The 24,314-nt window shown below is 36.5% G+C and overlaps 1 protein-coding gene across 2 annotated transcripts in view; it reads right to left on the bottom strand.

The window, feature by feature from the left end:
• The window catches only part of LOC149250245 (Glycine cleavage T-protein family), a 49,924-nt gene that overhangs the window by 5,452 nt on the left and 20,158 nt on the right, over positions 1-24,314 (bottom strand). For both annotated transcript variants that reach the window (XM_089458988.1, XM_089458987.1), the window contains exon 3: positions 18,410-18,528. In XM_089458988.1, the coding sequence (XP_089315114.1) occupies positions 18,410-18,528 (119 nt within the window). The remainder of the gene's footprint in view (positions 1-18,409; positions 18,529-24,314) is intronic.

Below are 24,314 nucleotides of genomic sequence, written 5' to 3'. Positions count from 1 at the left end.
ACCTTCTAAGGTTAGAGATGAATGGGAGTTGTCGATTTAGGATTCACCTACATTAACTGGTTGGAACCCACCTTGGCTAATCATGATGAGCCACACTTGTGGGGATTACTTCCTAGTGTATCTAGTTGTAGGCCTTGTGGCATCTTGAACTTTGATATTTTGTTTCTTACAGCTCTATATTCTCAAGTGCTTTAGCTTAATCTAGCCCACCTTGATTTTTGTGTCCCCTCTTGTTCATGCTAGTGGTGGATACAATTGCAGCTTACCCTCTTTGTATTAAAGTGATGAAAATTTTGTTATATTGATAGTCAAAGGAAGCTTCAATGTCTAAAAAAAAAGATCATGATTGGATGGAGCATATCAACATCCACATTTCCAATACAAAAATTGGCATCACAATGATTATGCAACAGGATATTATCAAAGATGAACTCCAATGATTATCACAGATAGAGGGATCAATAATTGAAAAAAGTGACAAGAATGCATATTTAAAGACTAAGAAGAGTGTGTTGCCCCACCTCATCTTATGTTTTAAGAAAAAAGCAATTCAAAGAGGGGAGAGCATGTTGTGCCCCTAAGCGTAACCCATAGCCAATATAGGAGTCGTATGTTTTTCCATTAAATTCTCTTGTAGGGTATCTAAAGTCATGTTATGGAGGTAATCACTGTAAAACCTGTTCTAAGATGATTCCAACTATATATAATATGGTAAGATTCTATTAAATACAAATAGAAGTTATAGTTTAGGGGCTCGGTGATTGTTAATGCTAGGTGATTGTTCATGGTAGTCCAAGAATCAAAGGCACCCCATAAGGGTTACTCTAAGGTCATGGTAACTAAGATTCATGTCTTTTGGCTTTTAGATGCCCCACCTAGGCTATAATTAAGTCTCATTTCCTCTAAAAGGTATTATTCTAGAGTTCTTGTGTCCTTAAAGGTTCTTCTCGAAGGAGTCACAAAGTTCATGCTTTTGTAAGGATATTTTGTATAATGTGCCCTATCACAGCAAAATCTAGCACCTAGTGCAAAGCCTCATTAGGTGACCTAGACAATGTGAAACACACGAGAGTGTCACCATTGTCACCTCAACAACTACTCCCCTCTCTTTAGTGAAGGACACAATCCAACACAAGGGAGGCTTCCTTGGTAGGGCTTAAGGATCAAGTAACCCAAGGATCTTAAGTTAAGTACCCCCTAAGGATCCTACAATATAAATCCACTAGATAGAGATATGACAAATTAGGGTTTGAGGTGGATGAAGTAAATTCCAAATTTGGGTTCAAGGGAGTTATGGGCCAATCTAAAGGATAAAGTTGGCCTAAAAAGTCTCAAATCGGTTCTCGAAACTCACCAAATCAAGAAATACTCAAGACTGCTATAAACTAGAGTTTTGAACCAACAAATTGCAATAAAACAATAATTTGTAACCGCAAAAAATATAGCCATAAAAAGAGTGAATAAACTACAAAAAATGAAAGCTAAATTAGAGAGTAAACTAACGACAAAGTTACAAAAAATGAAAGCTAAATTAGATAGTAAACTCACAACAAAGTTCCAAAAAATTTGATGGTTAGTAAGGCACAAAACAACAAATAAAACCTTGACATCAACTCTAAGATGGTCAAAAATGCATGAAAAACTTCAATTTTGCTTCTCTAATGCACGAGAGTACAAAGGCTTCCAAGAGTGACATCATCTCCTAAAGGCATGTATCTCCATTAAAAGGTGCAAGGGATGACCCAAGGGGTTTGTCTCATCCCAAAAGTCATGTTTCCTCATCAAAATGGTGCCTCATCACCAAAAGAAAACCTCGCAAGCCCAACATCATCCTCAAGAAAGCCCATGTCATCATCAAATGCATCGTAAGGGTGATGTCATCATGCTAGGGGATGACATTGCTATGGTAGGTGTAAAACCAACTCCAAAGGGGTTCCAAGTCATCATCATCATCATCAAGAGGAGAAATGTCCATCAAGAAGGTACATTGCTAGCCTGGGCGCATCCTATCATCTCCAGGGCACACCTGATCTCTACAAAACATCCAAGCCTAGATCATCAATGTCTAAGGTTCTAAGGAAAAAGGAGGGTCTCATCAACTGTGCCAAGTCAACCTCAATATCAACACTCCTCAAAAAGTGTCCAACATCCTTTGTCAAAGTACTATTTGTCGTCCACAAGGTGGTTGGACATCAGCTTTGAAGCATCATGTCATCCCTCAAGGGATCTTGGTTGCACTTGAAAGAACCATCTGACACATACTCAAGGAATCAAATGAGATCAATATCTAGAGTACAAGAACCATAACAGCATCAATGTGGACCATATTCAATGTCAAAGCCATCAAAGTACTTCACACATGTATCATATTAAAATGTCTTTTACTAGCTTATGATTATATACGTGTTACCATACTTTGGTATGGGAGGGTTATAACGTGACCCTAGTAGGTGCTTCCAACCCTAACGGGAGGAACAGTTCCTAGGCTAACCTTTTTAAATGATATGTACAAGTGATAGGTGTTGTGTTAAATCTCTTAATAAAAGACCAGAATTATTTTCTCACGGCAATTATTTATTCCTGATAATTTATTTAATTAACCCAAATAAATTTTGAATTGTCAAAAAATAAAATCACTGGTATTTTAACCTCTAGAAATATATGCAGTGGAAAATAAAAATTAGGAGAGATCAATCACATATTGCAACAAATAAATACCCATAACAATTCTTTGTCATTCATTAATCTGGAAAATCAGGGTTTTCGACCCACAAAGAATTACAAGGAAAAATACATTTACTGGAACCTGTAACTTGGCCCCCACTAGATGAATTCGGCCTCTTGGAAATCAACTTCTGAAGGAACTCGGCCTGAAGAATTCTAACCCAACAATTGTCAACAAATCAACCCTGTGCCTTCCCTTCGAGCTACCACTTTGCCTTAGCAAATTCGGCCCTGGCAAATCAACTTCTCCAATAAAATTGACCTCCCTCCCTCTTCAGCAACTCGGCCCTACAATCTCCAGCAATTTGGCCTCGTGAATATGCCCTCGAATTTCCATGTAGTCTTGCTCCTCTATACTTCAGTCTACTGAGCCACTTACACTAATGAAAATTTCTCTCTTGTTGTGTCTCTTCTCTTCTGTCTTCACCTCTTTCTTAGGCTTCTTTTTATAATCTTCATTAAGCCAAAATCCCTAACCTAATCTTGGAGAGCAATGGTTGAATCATTTCTAAGTCACTAAATAATTAAATTATTTATCCATTAAAATGACTTAATAGTCCACAGTAATTAATTGACTTTAATTATTGTACTTTTCCTAAGTTAGACTTAGGAAAGAAGGCATAAATCACTTACTCCATCGAGCAAGCATCTAAAGGGGCAATAAATCATCTTCCACATGCTAAGACACCAAGCCTATATTGAAGACCTTCAGAAGCTATTCATGAAAGGCACCATAGTCTTATGCTAGGTTATGTAAAACCATTGCCCAAGAGCACCTCTATAGAGGGAGAGCTTAGATGCTTGAGTTACCTTCCCTCACCTTTTCTTCCAAGCCCCCATTTTTGCCTTTTTCTTTCTTGATATAGTTTGTTTAACAAGCTTGATTGATTTATTGTGTAAAAATGATGATATAAACCCCCTTTAATGATGGTTTATCAATTCATCAGGGTCCAGATGTTCTTTGAAAGTTTCTTTACTTTGATAGGCATGCTATGCATGGATGCTCTCAAGGAAGGGTGGCTATATAAGACAGGGTAGATCTCAAGCTATCATTGGCTTTTGGTTGCTTTACATCCCTTGCCATTCTTTTGCATTTGATATTTGGCTCATGATTTTCTTCTTTTCTTACAGTTGCTTCAACCTCAAGTATTTCCGACCTCTTCTTCTCATAGGACGAAGTCAATGGGGAACCAATACAAGCAACTAACAACAACCAATCAAAAGATGGGATAACAAAATGAGGGGAATGATGACAAGTGTCAAGTATGAATAACATGGAATGCTAACATCATCAAAACCTCCTATTTTTGCCCCCCCCAAAAACAATGAAAAAAGACTGTAAGGAAGGCCACACTAGACTAGGGGCAAATGATAACCACCAAGGTGAAATAAGGGAACAAGTACACAACCAAAAGTGGTCTACAATCCAATTTCAACATGTTATCCATAATAGAAAGCTTTAAATATTAAATGAAAGCACTTGAATGTATAAATGGTTGATGTACCTTATTGTCGGAAGATCTAGCAGCCTTGTGAAGGGTTTCCCTATAAGCCAATCACTAGACCAAGTGACAACAATAAGGTAGTGGCCCACTGTCACCATAGGCTACTATCACCTACTCTTTATGGATTTTCAACAATACGAGTCATCCCAATATAAGGTCACCTACAAGAGATATTCTAGGTTTAGAGGTTCAAGGTGATAGAATAGCCCACTTAGAGATGGCTCAGCTTAAGAACGAGGTTCAAACTATGAAAAAGGCAATTCACATCCTAAGTAAAGGCCAAATTCAGACAATGCAAGACCTAGGGTTTGATTGATATGTTGTGAGTTGGGATGACCTAAGGTCAAGATGCCAAGAAAAGGTTTCCAATAATGATTGTTGGCAAGGTAATGGCACATGAAACCTTCAACAAGCCCTCAAGTTGAAACTATAATCAAACTAGGGTTTTATCCTAGGGCAAACAACTAGGGAAGAGAAATTATGGATGAGAATAGAAAGAAAGGCTATCAAGGGGAATGATTTTGAGGCAACCACTACAAACCTTAATGTTGAGACCCTCCAAGACTTAAAATTTCTCTTCGTAGCCAAGCCCTAGTTGGGTTGCTTGGCCTTAAGAGGGTCGAATTAAAGAAAGAGAGAATTCAATTTATGAATAAACTGTTGAAATATGTAACTAGGTTTGGTATTCATAATGACATATGTAATCATGATTTTATGTATTTGATGTAATGAGAAAAAAAAAATTATTGTTATTCACAAGGCATGGGTTTCATGCTCAAGGGAAATTTATTTTTAGGTCAAGCACCCAATGAGTGCTTCTAGGGCTTGTCATTAAGTCTACCAGTCAAATGAGTCATTGTCATGTATGAAAGACCCTTTTCGGCATGTTACATATTGAAAAGAAAATTTTATTTAAGTCAAAATAGAGTCAAAAGACCCTCCAAGACCTTGTCATCAAGTCAGCCTAAAGGTAGCAATTTGTACCCCTCAAAAGCATATAAATAAGAAGGAACTCAACCTCATTAGCACACTCACTCAAGCAAGTTCGATCTCCTCAAGACAAAAGTTGGAAAAGGACGAAAAAGGAGAAGAAAAGCAAGATCAAAGTTTTGGGTCTCTCTCTCTCTCTCTCTCTCTCTCTCTCTCTCTCGTGTTAGGGTTTCTACTATTGTTGGGCAAGTCGAAGTGTTGTTGGGCAAGTCCAAGTGTTGCTGGGGAAGTCGAAGAGCTGTTGGGCAAGTCCAAGTGTTGTTGGGGGAGTCGAAGTGCTGCTGGGCAAGTCGAAGTGTTGCTGGGGGAGTCGAAGTGTTGCTGGGCAAGTCAAAGTATTGCTAGGAAGTCAAAGTGTTGCTGGGAAAGTTGAAATGCTAGGAAGAAATTGTTGGGTTGAAATTCTAGAAGAATTTGTTGGGCAGGTCAAAGTTGCAAAAGAATTTGCTAGCAGGTCAAAGTTGCAAAGAATCTGCTGGGAGGTCGAAATTGTAGTAGTTGCTAGAAGGAAATCTCGTTGAGGAAGAAATGTTTGACTTGGTCTTGGAGGGTCTTGATCAAGGGTCATAGGTCTTGGAATTCGTCAATTGAAGATTCTATAAAGAGAAGAATTCTTGTGGGTTTTCCTCTTAGTTGGAGAAGTTTTGGCCCCAATTGATCGCTTATATCTTGTGTCCTTTGTCTCATTTTTCTTTAATGGTTTGGTGGTTGTTGATGAAGAGAATACTAATAATAATCAAGTGAAAGAAAGAAGAAGATAATCAAGTTAAGTAAAAATACATCACGAGCAGTTATCAAAGTAAAAGAAATCACCTACACTTGCTAGCCCTAGATTTCTCAACATAAAAGATTACTTGATCACCAACTAGACAAGGCCAGTGCCTAGTCCTTGGGTTGATGGAGTCTATGGATGCTTAAGATTAGCTAGATCTTGTAAAGGAATAAGGATATTTTGATGCCCTAGCAACAAAACCCTAACTATTGCCTTTGTGAGGGATCAAAGTCACTTGGGAGAGCTATAATCAAGATTCACCAAGGGGAATGCCATTCACATTTCCAATATGAGTAATGCATACAATGATGATATCTAGATTCTATACAATTGATATTCAACAAATTAGGGCACAATAGAAAAACCCTAGATTATCAATGCATTCCATACATTAGACATAAAATTCAAAGATTTATCAAGAACAAGGTACACTTACAAGATGAAAATGCATGAACATTCCATTATTGATCCAAGACAACTTCTCCAAAGCCAAGAAAACAGCTCCAATAGACAAAGTACTCCATAGATCACACCTTTCCAAGATACAAGACACCAAAATTCTCATAAGGAGGACCGAAATAGTCCAAGAGATGATGATGATTTACAAATGATCCTCTTCGCTATTTATATGAGGATGATTTATAATTTTAGCCTAAAAGACCCTAGATACGAGTTAAATCACAACAATGCCTTGGGTTACAAGTCAACCTACTAGCTTTAGACCAAAAGTGAAAGACAAGCCCACATGTGTGAGCCGTTAGCCCTCTAGGACTGATGTCGTGCATGAGAAGAGCTCCAAATGCCAAGCATTGAGGCTATTAAGTGCCAAATATGAAGAAGCCTCTAAAAATCACAATTTGAGGGTTGGCCCTCAAATTTCCATCAATATCCCTCTGTGGTCCCCAAAATCCAATTGGGGCACCATAAAGTGGTCTCATGGGTCTCCAACTACTCATATTGTCCATCTTTGCCCCAACATTGAGGGCTTTCCAAGTGCTACTAGCCCTCCCAAGCCTCTGAAGGTGAGGCCATCCTCATCTGGGCCCTGAATCAGCCACCACCTCTCATATGGTGCTAAGGTCGACCTGGGGCATGTTGGGTCCAGGTGTATCATCCTGAAGAATCATCAAATGTAGTGGAAAGTGGTAGAACGTCCTGAGTGCAAGAGGTGCCCAATGTCATGTATGATGTACTACTGCTGCTCAAAGACCCGAAGCTCTCAACCCTTCACTTGTAGGTGCCAATATACTTCTCTAAAGCCTGGGTACCTGTGGGTAAGGTGCCCAGGACATGGGTCGATGAACCACTTGACAATCACAACATAAAGTCTAGTGAAAACAACTAGTCATTAGTGACTAATCATTATTGCATCTAAGTGAGCCAAGCTTGAATATAATGGGCTATTTAATACTTCAAATAAGGATTCTCTCGTAAGCACGCAAGCAAGTTTTGGAAGACGGGAGATGCAAGCCAGGTTTGGTAAGCATGCAAGCAAGTTTTGGGCAATCACGCATGGGAGACACTGCATGTCTGGTAAGGTAACAAATATATTCAAGGCAAAAGGAAAATACAAGAATCTGATCTCTATAGACATCAAGGTTGTGGCGGTGCCAAATTAATAAGACATTCCCACAGTTGGGAACGTTGAAAACACTGTTCCCGCATTCCCTGATCATAGCATTCCACATGCCAGGAACGCCTCTTCACTTTCATTGTCATTCCGCAAGAAATAGGAACGTTTCACTCCCATTCCAAAGCTCTTGAGAACGCAGAAACAACTAGAATGGGTTCTCTACATGTCAAGAGCGGTTCCCATGTAACTAAGCATCCAGCCCAATTGAAATATGCAATTCCAATTAATTCAAACTTCTCAATCTTATAATACTCCAAGCCATAAATTATGCCTCCCTTAATGTTGTTGGAATCTATGTCACCTGGTTCGAAATCAAATTCAAGTTCGACGACTTTGTGAAGTTCGACAAAAATTCAACAGCAAAAATTTTTGGAATAAAATTCGACATTAAATTCGAGATACTAAAAATTTATATTATATATATATATATATATAGAAAATGAAAATATATTAGCCAAACTATGTAAATCTATATGTAATTCTGCACGTAAGTTTGTAACCAAATATATGTATAATGTAAGTTTGTAATTGCTATAACTTAGACTGCCTATGTTGTTGGAATCTATGTCATCTGGTTCGAATTCGAATTCAAGTTCGACGACTTTGAAGTTCGACAAAAATTCGACAGCAAAAATTTTTGGAATAAAATTCGACATTAAATTCAAGACACTAAAAAAATTATAATAAATAAAATATATATACAATGAAAATGAAAATATATTAGCCAAACTATGTAAATCTATATGTAATTCCGCACGTAAGTTTGTAACCAAATATATGTATAATGTAATGTAAGTTTGTATGCCTGTAAGTTTGTAACTGCTATAACTTAGACTGCCTATGTTGTTGGAAATTTATGTCACCTGATTCGAATTCAAATTCAAGTTTGACGACTTTGAAGTTCGATAAAAATTCGACAGCAAATATTTTTGGAATAAAATTCGACATTAAATTCGAGATACTAAAAAATTTATAACATATATATAAAATGAAAATGAAAATGAAAATAAAAATATATTAGCCAAACTATGTAAATCTATATGTAAGTCCACACGTAAGTCTGTAACCAAATATATTTATAATGTAAGTTTGTACGCCTGTAAGTTTGTAACTGCTATAAATTAGACTGCCTTGACACCTTTGCCGAATATCAATGCCATAGTTGAACTTCAACACGCATCGACCCCAAACTCGCTAAATTTATTCGCCCAGAAATCGAGTTGGAATTCAAAACAAAATTTGATTTTGAGTTGGACGAATTTGTTTTGAATTAATTCTCCTCTCCTTCAAATTCAGCGATTTTTTATTTTTTTGCTTGAAAATCAGTGAATGCAGTGACATGGGCTGGAATCATGATTGTCATTAGACCAAAGCCCGCAGGCATTAGTCTCTGCTACAATCGCCAGAGTTAGGATCCACGAGAAGCGGTTAGTCCATGTCACAAAACACATGGGGAGCGCTGAACCCAATGTCCGACAAATGTATCTGTCTCATAATCTGATTCATTGCTTTGCAGTGGCTCACCTTTGATTCATACCAAAAATTTGAACAAGTCATATGCATACTTCATCCAACATAGAAAGATTTTCTCTGGTCTCTACCGCAGTTCCAAGACCATATTATAATGTAGAACTCCCAGCATTGTCATATCAAATGTCTTCATCAAAATAGACCAATTCTACAGTCACTTTCTCACAACTGTCTTTCACAATGAAGTCATCTACATACAAGATAACAATCAAGATCTCACCTTTCTTCATGACCTTTCCATACAAGTTCTAGTCATAAGGGCTTCTTCTGAACCTGATTTCTTGCAATACTCATATCAATCTCATAGAATTTACTTTAGACCATATAACAACTTCCTTCGTTGACACACCAAATGTCTTGTTCCTCGTTAAACAAATCCTTCTGGTTGTTCCATATACACCTCTTCGTCTATGGAGTCATTCAATATGCACTTTTCACATCCATCTAGAGGATAAGCTAGCCATACTAAGCTGCCAATACCAATATTGATTGGATTGTATCCATCTTTGCTACAGGGGTAAATGTCTCTTTGTTATTTGTTCCTTCTTCAATACACTTTCATTTGCTAACAGCCTTGCTTGTGGTTGTCCATTCAATTTATACTTAGTCTTGAATACCCATTTACATCCCAATAGAATTCTTTCCTTCAGCACATTCCCATGTTCCATTCCTTGTACCAATTTAGTCTCTGTTGTCGTGCTGCCTGCCACTCAGGGTTCTCATATGGTTCATCACGTGTCTGGTCCATCTATAGTCAACATTTGTAGTCATCAAGGAAAAAATTGTAGTCAACTCAGATTATGCATGCTTCTCCTGGTTTGTGAATTCTTGACTCTCTGTTTCTGTCTTCAGGTCCTCTCTTCATTCAATTTGGGTTCTGAAACTTGTGGATCTTCTAGAGTTCTCTAATACCACTGCATCTTCTCTTAGTGGATTTACTTACATTGCCTTACCCACTTCCATAACTAAATTGTTCTTTTGCTTCATCAAACTTTCAAAGTCATCAATCACTTCAAGTTTGTCTACATATTCAAAATATCTCATAGCTTGCTTATCTTCATCATCAGAAGCTTGTTCAGGTTCAGAGACCATTCTTGCATCAAATCTGGCAACACAGCTTTTAATCAGCTTTTGATCGTCAATATGCCACAATCTGTAGGATTTAGACTTGTCACCTTATCCACAAAGGTACCAATTCTACAATCCATTTTCTAACTTGGAATGTCTTTCTTCCAACAAATAAGCAAACATTTTACTCCTGATATCCTTTAAATACTTTACAGTAGGCTTCGGATGTTATGTTTCACAACCTTCATCAGAATTCTATCAATTAGGTAAATTGTAGAGTAGTAAATGTCTTCCCAAAACTCCTTTCAAATGTATTTTATCTCAACATACTCCAGGCCATATCAATAATCTCTCAATACTTTCACTCTACTACACCATTCTGCTCCAATGCATATGCAGTAGTGACATGCCTTTGGATCCCTTGATCCTTACAGCAGTTCTAAAACCCCGACTTACACTCCCCACTACCACTCCATCTTAGTGTCCTGATCTTTTTGCCACTTTGTCTCACAACTTCCACTCGATACCCCAGAAATGTAAGGCTTCTGATTTATTTCCACTATAATCATCTACAAGGATCATAAAGTACATAGCTCTTCCAAAAGTGTGTGTTCTTATAGACCCACACAAATCTGTGTACAAAAGTTCCAATGGATTCTTGGCATGCGACTATTTCCTTTCAGGAACTCTTCTCTGGTTTGATTACCCAAAATACACAACTCATACCTCACTAGGCTTATGTACCAATACACCATATACCATCACCAAGTTATATAAGAAATTTAGACACTGAAAATTTAAGCATCCATACCTCAAGTGCCACAGGTTACTTTCAGAACCTACTAATGTATCCATCGCTCTAGGTTCCATTGGTCTTGCTGCAACATTTGTACCATACATATGTTTAGATACTTCCACCACTGCCTTGTACTCATCATCTTGATCCTTGATTGTGTACCTATCCTTGTCAAAAATCATCATTAATCTTTGTTATCTGGTTGATTGATAACAGGCTCTTTTATCCAATGACATAGAGTACAACCTAAATCCACTTCCCCTTCCCATCATGCATTAACACTTGTACATGCCCTTACCTTTTGGAATTACATGTACCATCACCTCCCAGCTTCAATGGGTCACCTTGATGTATCCATTGTTCTGAGTTTGGTTGGTCTTGATGCAAATTTGTACCATCCATTCTTTTAGATCCTTCCGCCACTACCTTGTACCTATCATCTTTATCCTTGATTGTGCATCTATCCTTGTCAAACTCATCCACTACCTTGTACTTATAATCTTTATCCTTGATTGTGCACCTATTCTTGTCAAACTCATCCATAATATTGGTTACCTAGTTGACTGATAACTGGCACTTTTATCCAAAGACATACAGGACATCCTATATCCATTTCCCCTCCCCATCATACATCAACAGTTGTACATGCTCTTCTCTCACAACTTACATGTACTCTCATCTCCCAACTTCACTGGGTCACCTTGAAACTTTAGAGTTTCAAACCACTCCTTGTAAGGCTTGTGTGTCCTTGTTCTAGAATCTATATACCAAGCGTCATCAGAAGATTCCCTAGCTACTACAGATGTCATGAAAACATTATCCTTCTCCTGCTTATCAGAATTTTTCCTTTCCTCATTTCATCCAAAGTCTCTTTTGTTTTCCTTGAAATTGACATTTTTTCTGCTTGCCATTGTCCTTTGTGAATAGCTTTCCACAATAAAAGCACAAACTCACCTAAGAAATCTTCAAATTCTTCAGCAACTGTAAAGTGCTCTCTTGATACTTTTGCTTCCGTCCACTATTCTTCTTCTCCGTCCGAGCACAAAATGTTTGCTCATTTCCACACCATTTATATCTTTAATGATTCTGTTCTTGTTGATTCATCTTTCACAGTATGATATTTGAAAGTTCTTGGAAAACCCATGTAACTTTTTATTATTCAACGTTTCGGACCATTAAAGTATAGTCCATCTTCACGAAAAATGAGTGAATCTGAAGCACACTGAGAGAATGGGGTTCAACGCCTTTCTTTAATAGTTATTCATAGATAGTTATTTCATCTCAGTGTGTTTCATGTGTACCCATTTTACCTGAGGATGGAATATACTTTGATAGGCTTTGCACTTCTCAAAGTAACATACCTCTGAACTTATCAAATGAGAGAGCACTCATTGTCCTAGAGTTACAATTAGACCAATCATAAATGATCGAAATCACTGTGTCAACCCATGAATCTTCCGAGTTACAAGGTCCTTCTCTTCTACCTTATCTCCAACATGTGGCAATCTATCTCCCACATCCTGAATCTCAGTTGTTTACAATTGTTTAGTCAATACCACAATCACCTTTGGACATTTACAAACGGTACAGTTCATTCCATAAATACAATACTTGAGCTTCATTTGGGGTTTCACACAAGTTCATCAAAGAAACCTGTTGTCGCCCAAAGTGTACACTTAAGGCGCAACGCTCAGAGTAGGGGCTGTCACTCCGATCCCTACCCACTCTGTTTAGACTCTCTCCTAGCTAAGTCAAGTGGGGTAGTCCCTAAAAATGATGATGAGGGGAAACTTGTTGGAGCAAGAAGTCCTAGGAGAATAAGGGCAAGGAAATTACTTCTTTCAATAACTTGAATTAAGGATTATTTAGCAAGTGTGTTTATTAAATGAGCAAAGTATGTCTTAACAAGATGGATTCAATTAAAGATATTAAGACAATAGCAAAATTAACAGATATAGACCAGTGCCTAATGAACAATGCTCAAAATATATTATATCACTTGCACAAACATGCAAAGTTTCAAGTTGTTAAATAAGCAGTGCTGCAAGAATAAAGTTAGTTTAACCGATCAACACTACCAGGAATACGAGTAGTAAAGCGAATTAGGAAAAATTGCAAGAAAGAAACTTATACCTCCAAGTGATTATGGCATTCAAATCAACTCGCAATTATAAAGCAAGCCCACAATTCCCTTTTTTATAAAAAAAAATTGCAAAGGAAACCCCTTTAGACAAAATAAAGAGTTTAAAGAAAACCTTTTAGGAGGATTTATAAAATAAACAACTTTAATAACAAATATCCTCTCCTCAAAAGTATTAATGAAAGAAATATCTTTAAAATGACTTTAAAAAAGATTAAAATGTGAATATTTCTTTTAATAAATAGGAAATCGATTTTCCTTCGAAGTAATTTACTCTTTCTTCCAGAATGTATTTCGTTTAAACTATTAGACGCTTAAGAAAATAAAATTGAGCAAGGGTTTTAAACTTTTGAAAAGGGGTTTATAAATAAAATTTAAATACCCTTTTCCCAAAATGTTAAAGAGGGGAAAAAATTCAATAATGATTTACAATCCTTATAATAGTGAAATTCTTTCCCGAAGCAAATCGATTTTCTGCCAAAAGGGGACATATGCTCCAAAATATATTTGTGTCTAGTTTTAAAGAGGAAACCCACAAAGGGAAATGAGGAAACCTTTCAGCTTAGAGAATTAAAATTGCAGAAATTAAACAATAAGATTCCCAAACCTCTGAATGATCGATTTCTCAAATATTTAAAGACAAAGATGTCGTTTCAGATTTACCATGACGTCTACAGAAGTGAAAGAATTTAATTTGAATTTTTTTTCTTGGATGAATATTTAATTTCCTCAAACCCCTGAGGGATTTAAGCTCAGAAAAAAGACGAGACTCCTGCTAAGCTAGTGGCATAGGGAGATAGGCCCTTGATCAAATGACCTTCCAGGAAATTAAATTTGATTTTTGACTCTTAGAAATATGAAGATGGTTTCCTTCAAAATAAATCTGAAATTCTTAAGTGTTAAATGATAAATTTCTTGCAAAACATTGATGAAAATGCCTGTCATAACAATGGTTATTCTCCGCAACAGAGTTCAAAGGTTAACAAATTTAACAATGAAGAGAAACCGAGCCTCTAAGAACTTGCAGAACAGAGGACTAATCCCAAAACCCTCGTGGCTTCCTCAGAAAAATTTTAATGGAAATTATGAGCCACAAATGTTCAAATCTCAGAAATAGTTTTACTCCAATGATTGCAGCTTCAACAAGGAAATAAAATCTTGCGGCCTGAAGAGAGGATTTTAAATTTTATATCTCAAAGAATAATGCTTTAGGAAACCTAGCCACTTAGGTAGTGAGAGGGTTTGGCCAAAAAAAAAATCAATTTTCCTTTTTTAATGCTCAGTCAATCTACAAGCAGGTAAGATTTATTAAAAAAAGAGAAAAACCCTCTCCTTCAAATCTGCAAAGAAACAAGTGAGAGACAACCATAAAAAAATATACATACAAGAATTATTTTAGAAGGCTTAGATAAATATTCAAAATCTATTTACAAAATTTAGAAAAATATTTATAAATAATTTACAAGTAATTTACAAGTATATTAGCAGAATATAAAAAAAAAAAAAAAAAGTACTGAAAATTATATTTAAATTAATTTTAAAAATAAAACATATACAAACTATTTTTCATAAATATTTACAAGTATGTTAAAAACCCTAAAACATAAAATTTAAAACAAAATCCAAAACCTCAAAGGTTAGAAAATCAAAATTATTCTACAAAGACTATACAATTAAATTACAGATCCGAGGAGTATGAGTCCGACTCCACTCCCAGATTTGTAGATTTCAAGCTCTTGCTAGCCAGATCTAACTATTTAGCACAAATTATTAAAGATAAATAAAAAAATTAATTTAGGTACTAGCCCAAAAAATCCCTGCAAGAAGAAATTCGTCAGATAATCCTAGGATTTTAATCAGGAACGCTCTCCAAATTTTATGTCTCGGGAGTCGCCTGGTCCAACCAAAGACTTCCCCAAACGCTCAATTTCTGAATACGAATGATTTCTGCACACTTAGAATTTAAGTTGTTAAATCAATAAAGATACAAAATAGCGATTAAATTTTCAAATATTAGAAATACCTGCTAATCAAATCAAATTATAATGCTACCTCAAACCCAATAATCTAAGCAAGATACCTGTGCAATAGATTACTCTATAAAGTTATTAACTAACAACTTATCAAATAAAATCAATAGAATATAAAAAACAATGTTACCATAAAACACCAAAGAGGAACACTGCCATCAAATAAAACCCCAAAGATTTTGCGTTGTATTATTCCATAAAAAAGATTACAAGAGAACTTCAAAAGCTAGTACACGACTCAATGATCGGATCATCTGATGTGACAAATGACCTCTAATTTATAAATAAATTCTCCAATGGCTAGTTGGTTTGATCCTCGTCAAAGTAATCTCGACCATTGAAAAAGATTTAATTATCTTTTAATCTCTTCTGTCGAAATTATTTTTTTTAAGGAAATTCGAATTTTTCATTTAATTGAATTTTAATCAACTCAAAATTAATTATTTTGAGTTGATTTCCTCAAAAAATTGACTTTGACTTAACTACCAAGGCCCAAGGGTCCAAAATCTCTTGAAATTTTCAATATTCCCTTGGTCGGGGACCTCCAAAAATTAATTTCTCTGAGACCCACGAATTTTACCTTTTGGAGAATTAATTTTTCCTAGGACATAAAATTAATTAAATTTCTGGCTTAGGATTTTAATTAATTTTTGCCAGAAAATTTAATTAATTGACTCATGAGGGGATTAATAATTTTTCCAACCCTCAAATATTTTAGCCATGGTGTCTAACTATGAGGGACCATGCACTAAGATATTTTTTACATCAAGATATTACATTTTAATACATGAAGGGGGGAAACCCGTTCGTTATAGACCCTCATTATTTACCCAATTCTGTGACTCAAATATGATCTAGTAGACCCAGTGATTTGTAATAAAATAATTTATCCAATTAGCTAAAATTATTCCCAAATCACTTTACAGAAAACTCGACTAGAACACTAGGACTTATCTAAAATCTTGACGACAAAATTCACCCTAGCTTTGGGATGAGGGTGGAGGGAAAAACTCTACCAATCATCTGTGTTTAGAAATACACATGAATCGGTAAGACAAAAAACCTCCTATGATAGAAATCGTCATCAAAACGGTAGGCTTACCTAGGTTGTTACATACATAAGCGATCTTACTAGGATCATTTACATTATAAACTTTTGCTGAATGGGTTTACAACTCTGACAAACTGTCGACTGATGATGATGAATCCAAGATGATCTGAATGCTCAAGCATGATGGAATCTTCTTGCGAAAATGTGCACTGCTATGGGGTAGTTGACGCAGAGTGGTCAACAGAACCCAAATCTTGCATGCACCATTCACACTTGGAATCTGAGGGATTATATGGTCTACAACTGATGGTCCCAAAATCACCATCGCATCCTTAATCCTTAACTCATACTTCTCTAGTTTTGTTTTGCCTATTAGAGGTTGATCTTGACCTATAACCAGTTTCAACAGCTTCTATCTCATCAACATATTTTGCCTCATATATTTCTGGATACCATAATTTTTACGACCAGGCTTTGCCTTGACTCTCAGTGATTGGTATGACAATCGAAGACGCCATTTCTCTTGATTCCATTTGTTGCGTACTCTCTTCAATTAGCCTTACTACATGTCAGCTACACTAACATTCTTATACTTTCTAATATTTCATGCTCAAACTCGAAAATTTGTTTCCATTGGATCTGCCTTGCTCACCCAAGATCTTCACTGCAGGTTCCGATACCATGTGAGAGAATGAATAGCTCTAGTGTGATACCATGTCCAAAATATTGGATGTTTTGCAGATTAGGCTTCCATCAGCTTTGATACCAAATCTGAAATCTTTAAATTGGATCATATATATATATAGCAAAACTTACAACTAATATAACAATATTCAAACTATCCCTAAAAAGATCTTACAGATCAAAGACCAACTTCTAGTTTACAATTCACTGACCACTATTACATGTACGACGCACTAGCCCATTGTAGAGTTGTCATTCTTCATGTAAATTACAACTAATATAACAATACTCAGACTATCCTAAAAAGAACTTACAGATCAAAGACCAACTTCTAGTTTACAGCTCACTGACCACTATTACATGTACGACACACTAGCCTATTGTAGAGTTGCCATTCTTCATGTAGTTTATAAGATTTGTTGCCATGCATGGATCATATTTATACTAATAAATCTGGGGTTTAATTGGTTAAATCTCCAATGCATATCCACATTTCTAGATCTCGATTCATTGTAAGAGGTGGCTATGGTGGCCTGCATATTACACCATAATTCACCTCTGGACTTCATGGTGTACACCATTAACTCTATGATCAACTTTTCATTCAAACTTGTGTTCTTCCAAATTCCACACTTTTGTTGTACCTATCTAATCCACCACTTCCTTACTTCCAATTGTCACTACATTAGAGATTTCCTTTCGGATACTAGCTTCAAGTTCGTCTATTGGAATTTTGATACAATCCTTCTAGTCTTTGGCAAGGTTATGCTTAGCCAAAATTACACCTATTAGCTTATTTCAGACCAACTACACCTACCATGTGCATCTCGTGAAACATGCCAAGTGCAGTTTTCTGCCTGACCCTGAGACCCATACCCTCTTATTTGTTCCTTTTCCCAAAGCTTTTTTCTTTCCTTCTGTTCTTCCCACTCTAGAAAATTCATGGAGATTTTATGTGAAACATTTCTCATCACACCCAACCTTCTAACAAACTTTTGAAATGCCACTTTTGACATTCACGGTAGATTGTATTTGAAACCCTTTTTATCACTCCCCACCTAGCAAATTTTTTAAATGATGCTTCTAATTTAGCCATCTAGAGCTTGCTTGCTTTGTGCAGCTAATGCCATAAGTTTAGTGAACTTCAACAAACTAGAATGCATTTCTTATGGATGAAGTCTCTTGACTCTTGATGGCACATGCTAACATATTAATATTTGGCAAATTTCACCTTTCTAAAACCTACAATCCTAAAACTATAGTTTGGTTTTAGGATCAAACTGAACTATTTTCTGCTGAGGCCATGCTAAATGGTTCAAACTTCAATTTTGTTTCAGTTTTGCACAAATAACACACTTGGACTCTAAACTTATCCACACACCTTTATGAAGTTTAATTCATTTACTGTTCAGAAGTTCCAATTCCATATTAAACAGTAAAATTATTGACTCAACTAAATGGTATAACAGATATATCTTTCGCTTACCCTGTTCTGGTAATATAGCACGGGGATCCATTGATATCAATCATTCGAAAACCACTGAAGTATAATTTGCTCAAATCTTCTTTAGTCAGTTTCTGAAGTGTTGGGGCAGCAAGAGGACCCTGCATTAAAAGAAAATTTCATCGTCAGTTCTCTCTCCTATCAAAGGCAAACAAACAACTTCAATAAAGCACAAAACATCAAAAATAATCAAGCATGTCAAACAATCAAGAAGAGCAAGATGCAAACCAAAAACATATCTTAGAAACCTGTGAAACTTTCTAACATATCAATATAATCCTTTTAATCATATACAACCAACTACTTTGCAGTTAGCCATGTACACAGCTACTAATACAGAAGATGACATACACACAGTTAAGTTGATTAGAAGATGCAACAAACCACATAAAATGCCTTGTAAAGATATTCTTTGCATCGTAATTGAAATCATAAATAACCAACTGCATTGCATTTACCCATGCATCTATTACAGAGATGAGACTCCATCATGCACAAGCATAGAGACAGACAGAACAGCAATCAATATGAAGATCTTATTGTATGAGTATAACACCAGCAATGGAAGAACAAGTGAACAAGTAATAAACAATGACAAGTATTCAAGTATAAGAGAATTGCCACAAGTATTCAAGTATAAGAGAATTGCCAGAATTGTACACATGGTGTACAGTAATATTATTATAGATATAGTCAAAACTATGGGGAGGAACTGTACATGCACTGTACAGTAACTACAGTCATTTGTATTATTATATATTATTATATAGAGTACAAAACTGACTGAGTCACCCAACAGAGACAAGGCTAAAAAACAAAGTGTGCTACAGTACAAAATAGAAATGTACAGATATAATCATTGTTGAAAAAAATGGCATCGGCAAAAAAAACAGCAAGCATCAAGAATACTTATCTGCAACTTCAGCAAAAAAAATCAGCAAACCATGCAAGGAATAAAAAATACAAGATAAATTCATTATTTTCAATTTTTTAAACATATAAACCAAGAACAATATCAAATAAACACATTGGCACATAAATATGGAAAACACACCGATATATATGATGTAGTGGATGCCAAATCAAAAATGATACACCATAGTCGATACTGAATACTGAACCCTGATGGCTGTCCAATTAAGGACTCAAAAGTGGACAGCCAATACAAAATGTCATCAAATACATAAATTTATCTCATCATCATAAGTCAAAATCATGGTGTACCATTTGGCATTTGCATAGGGTCATTGAGAGGAGAGGAGTACCATGTAGGTGGATAGTCAACAGCCCAGTACTTGGAAAATTTTGTCCTTTTAGCTATGTTCATAAGCCCTTTATGGTTCTCAAGGATTACACTGGAAGTATCTGAGCCATCCCATGAATACAAACACAAAGCAGTTGCAATTTAAAACCTACGTCCACGAGGATGAATGTATATGTATATGGTATTGCTTTGGTATCTTCCTGTTGAACAGTAGTGTTGGAAAAGGTGAAGGTGGTGGTCACTTAAAGTGTGCAAGACAATTATGTCTCTAAATTTTCCTTTGACATAGATGGTGTTCTAGAATATATCCATGTTCACTAATTCAATAACTCCCATCCAACCCTCCAATCAAAATTTAAATCTTCATTGCAACATATGCTGCACAAACATGCAGAAGAAATATCACTTTTTGCTAGTCATCATGAATCAACATAAAACTGTTATTTTTATAAGCCCTTGTTGTTAGACTGCCTCAAGTTTCAACTATATTATTTCTGACCCCCATTTCCTTCTGAGTGGATGTTGAGAAACTACATAAATAGTTTGTTCAGGACTTTATAAGATCTAGTGATAAACAAGATAGTTCATGGATGTTATTTTACTTGATCATTCAACTGACTTCACCTTATAGACAGTCATAGCATCATACTGCCACAGCAGCTGTTTGGAATAAAGGGAATTAAAATAATATACAAGTTTGAGAATAAATTGTTGGCATTTGAAGGACTTCTTGACTTGAAATAAACATATTGACCAACATCAGGAAGAATAGTTGTCAAAGAAAATTAAATAATATCCATCAACAAAGTAAAGATCGAAAAAATTTGTAAACCTCCCAACAGTGTGGCCTTTTCTTCACAGCTCTAACATGCAGGGTGGCTGCAGTAAGGTAATTGCTTCTTTGTTTGTACATATTTGTATTTTGTATAATATATGTAGTATTTTCTCAAAATAATGCATAAACGACTACTAGTTGTAGAAAAATCAACATATCCACATCAAAGGAGAGGATTAAGAGATTGACCAACATTGTGAGGGTCTTTTGCAGTGGCTTAAAAATTTATTTTGATTATAAGCTCCTCAATAATCACATACAGCACTACAAGTCTTGAGTGCAAAGTAAGATGGCCAGTACCTCCGTAAACTCTTCCCATTAACCCAAACATGACCCTTTCCCATACTCCTCAAATCAGTGCTACAGGATTGTCACCTCCTAGGGCATTAGAAATTGTCTAAAGATTGACGAAGAAACAAATTCATGAATTACAAAGGATAATGGATGATAAAATCAATATAAACAAGCAGGGTAAGCCTTGGAATGCAATAAAGTACATTGTCAAAATTATTTCTGCAATGACCTTGATCCCTGCTCCAGAAAAAATTTGATGGCAATGAGAACCATGGTTTGAGCCTCCAACAACCGGTTGTTGATGATGGTAAATGTCTTCCCTCTCAGTCCCCAACAGTTGTTAAGACAAATGAATTACTTAAGAGGATCAAAATTGGCTTGCTGAATTTTTCCCCTTTTGCCAATTTTTTTCGATTCTTTTGAAAGATCGTGATGTGCCAATTTTTTCAAAAAATTGGTATCTTGCTCAGGCCAATTTTTTGTTTGAGGTTTGACATTGCGATGTCACTGATTTTTAGGTGATTTTCTCATGTATGGATATAATACATGTTCGCTCATATTACTAGACTAAATCTCATCAATTCCTACCTGCTTAGATGAAATCATCCCCAATTTCCACTGAAGATGGGGACAGTGCTGCTTATATGTTGATTGCAGCAGCGACTTACCCTCAAAGTGCCTTTGCAGCGCACCAAATAGAAGGTGATGTGACACTACCTAGTGGATCCACTGTAGAAATCAAGAAGAGTATCTTCAAGAAAGGGAGGCAGAAAATCTGGAATTGTGGCCTCCAGATGTGTGACTGGAGCAATTCCTCCAAATGAGGTGGTTCATAACTTCATATAGCTTTCACTGGTTGACATTCCCCACATCATGAATCCCAAACTGTGTTAGAAGGTGCAAGGACCCATTTGTTTCATGATGGTGCAAGGACTATTTAGTTTGAAGCAATACTTGTCCAAATGCAACTAAACATGATCACCAACTTGAAGATGCACAGCAACTGGATGTCATATAGCTTCCAGTGGTTGACATTCACCACATCACAGATGCCAAACTGCGATAGAAGGTGCAAGGACCCATTTGTTGCATGATGGTGCAAGGACTATTTATTTTTGAAGCAATGCTTGTCCAAATGCAACTAAACTCTATCACCAACTTGAAGATGCACGGCAACTTGATGTCTGATGTCATATAGCTTCCACTGGTTGACATTCACCACATCACGGATGCCAAACTGTGATAGAAGGTGCAAGGACCCATTTGTTGCATGATGGTGCAAGGACTATTTCTTTTTGAAGCAACACTTGTCTAAATGCAACTAAACTCGATCACCAACTTGAAGATGCACAGCAACTTGTTGCAATCCTGTAGTGCTTTGTATTTGGCATATATCTACTGAAGGATGTCATGAACACAACTATGGATCTTGGCCAGGTTCTGCATGAAAAAAAAAAATAAGCTTTGTCTTCCCACTTCTGCTGGTGGGATGTGGATAGATTTGGGAGAAAAACTAAGGCTAAGAGGTTGAAAGCCAAAACAAGGCTCAAAAGGAGAGTGTCTTGGATAGGGGGCTTTGGGGTTACTATGTTGCAAAATATGCAACGTATTAATCCCATTGTTCGTTATATCAATGGTAGATGCAGAGAGCATACACCAAGGTTATGTTAAACTACCTTAGTTTGGCCATCAATTTGTGCAGAGAACTAATCCTGATAACCTAAAGGCTTCCATAAGAAATTCAAAAATCATTATGAAATCTAAAGAAATAATCAGAAATGATGGTCAATGGTAATCCAAAATGGCTCCAAACATGCTAGAAGATTCCCAAGCCATGAAGGGAACTGGAAAAGACTTGTACACCCAAGCTTCAGGTTGGCGGGTTTGTTTTGGCTACAATTCGAACAACTCCGGATGTAATCTTCCACTTCTTTACACATGGAAAGCCAAGATAAGTACCTTTGCAGGTGCAACATAAGTTTATGCACACCAAATGTCCTTCCATAGAATGAAGACTGGACCTCGTTGATATGAAGATGGCAAGTTGACATAGTTGGAACACACAATTGATTGAGCTTGTAAAGAAAGCCATCATGATCTGTGTAGTCAGAGAAAGGGCTTTGAATAACCACGTTCAGTTGTTGGATGGAATCCATGACCAGACCAAAATAAGGGTCTATATACTACTGGGATATCCAATCCTCATAGGCGGCACATTTGATATCTAAAATGGAAAGGGCCTTGGCTAAGAGTCTGCTGGGGAGATTAGGAACTTTACTGGAGCTACCCTGTTATGTTTAATGACTAGATGAGCCGTTGAATGTAGTGTTTATTCCTAACTTTTAGATTGGGAATCAAAAGCTAAAGAGATTAATGATCTGTGTGTAAGATAGTCCCCTTAACAAGGATGCAGAGTAATCATGGTTAAAGTGCTTGAAAAAGTCTATAAAACCCCATTCTGTAAGTGTTGTAGTTGATCTTGGCCTGGGGCAAGGTCTATCAATGGTATGCCACTAGACATCCTCCAGACTTAAGAACAATAGCTATGGCATTCTGGGAAGTGCCTATCTCAATCTCAAAAAGTTGTTGTAAGTTTGGGACAGCAAACACCAAGGCCACATAGAGAGCATCCTTTTAATATTTGAAATGCTCATTCTGTGTCAGAAGTCTAATAAAGAGTCTTCTACTTATTGGCCTAATTCAGTGGGCAAGAAAAGTGGGAGCAATGGAAAATGAATTTTCTGTAGAAATTCCTGCCTCCCAATAAACTCTGCAGATATGTAATGTTGGTAGGTATCAACCAATTCCTCAAATATATGTTAACTCTTGCATCATCAATCACAAAACCTAGGAATTGGATAGAAGTTTAGCAAAAGAATGACTTCTTCAGTTTGATATGCAATTGTGTTGGTGGAGGATTGGGACATGTTGAAAATGATCAAACCAAGTTCAGTTAAAAACTAGCAGGAGGGGGAGGGATATTACTAAATCCCGAAGGAATAACTGTGGACAAATTTCCATGGTGACTTGATTGAAAATCCAACAACCAGGCAGAAATATATGGGCTCTACTGAAGGTTAACAATAGCTCATAACCGGGGTGTCCAAGACATTACCATCCAGGGAGACTCTTTCCTTATTATTTGACACTTGAGAAGCGGCACTCCTCTAAAAGATAACATGTTAAGTCTGTTGTTCCATCAAATCAAAGGTATTCTTCTATCTTTCTCGAGCACCTCCTCCTTCCACATTCTCAGAAATCTCAATTCAAAAGCGGATCTCCTAGCCAATAAGGCATGTCTTTTGGGCGAAGGACAAACTAAAATAAATGGTATCCATGGTTATGTCACCATTTGCTAATGATGCCTATGGCTGAATCCCATATTCTCCCTAGACCTTTTTGTTTCCACTCCCTAATGTTGCCCATGGTTGACTCCATTATGCCCCATAGACCTACCCCTCCCTCCCATGATCCGTTGAGCCCCCTCCCTATCC

The sequence above is a fragment of the Pinus tabuliformis genome, chromosome 7, assembly GCF_031772625.1.
Source record: "Pinus tabuliformis cultivar Carrire ecotype Pingquan chromosome 7, CPIR1, whole genome shotgun sequence".
Taxonomy (NCBI): domain Eukaryota; kingdom Viridiplantae; phylum Streptophyta; class Pinopsida; order Pinales; family Pinaceae; genus Pinus; species Pinus tabuliformis.
Note: the sequence above shows the minus strand (reverse complement) of the source record. Positions and strands in the feature narration are given on the sequence as shown.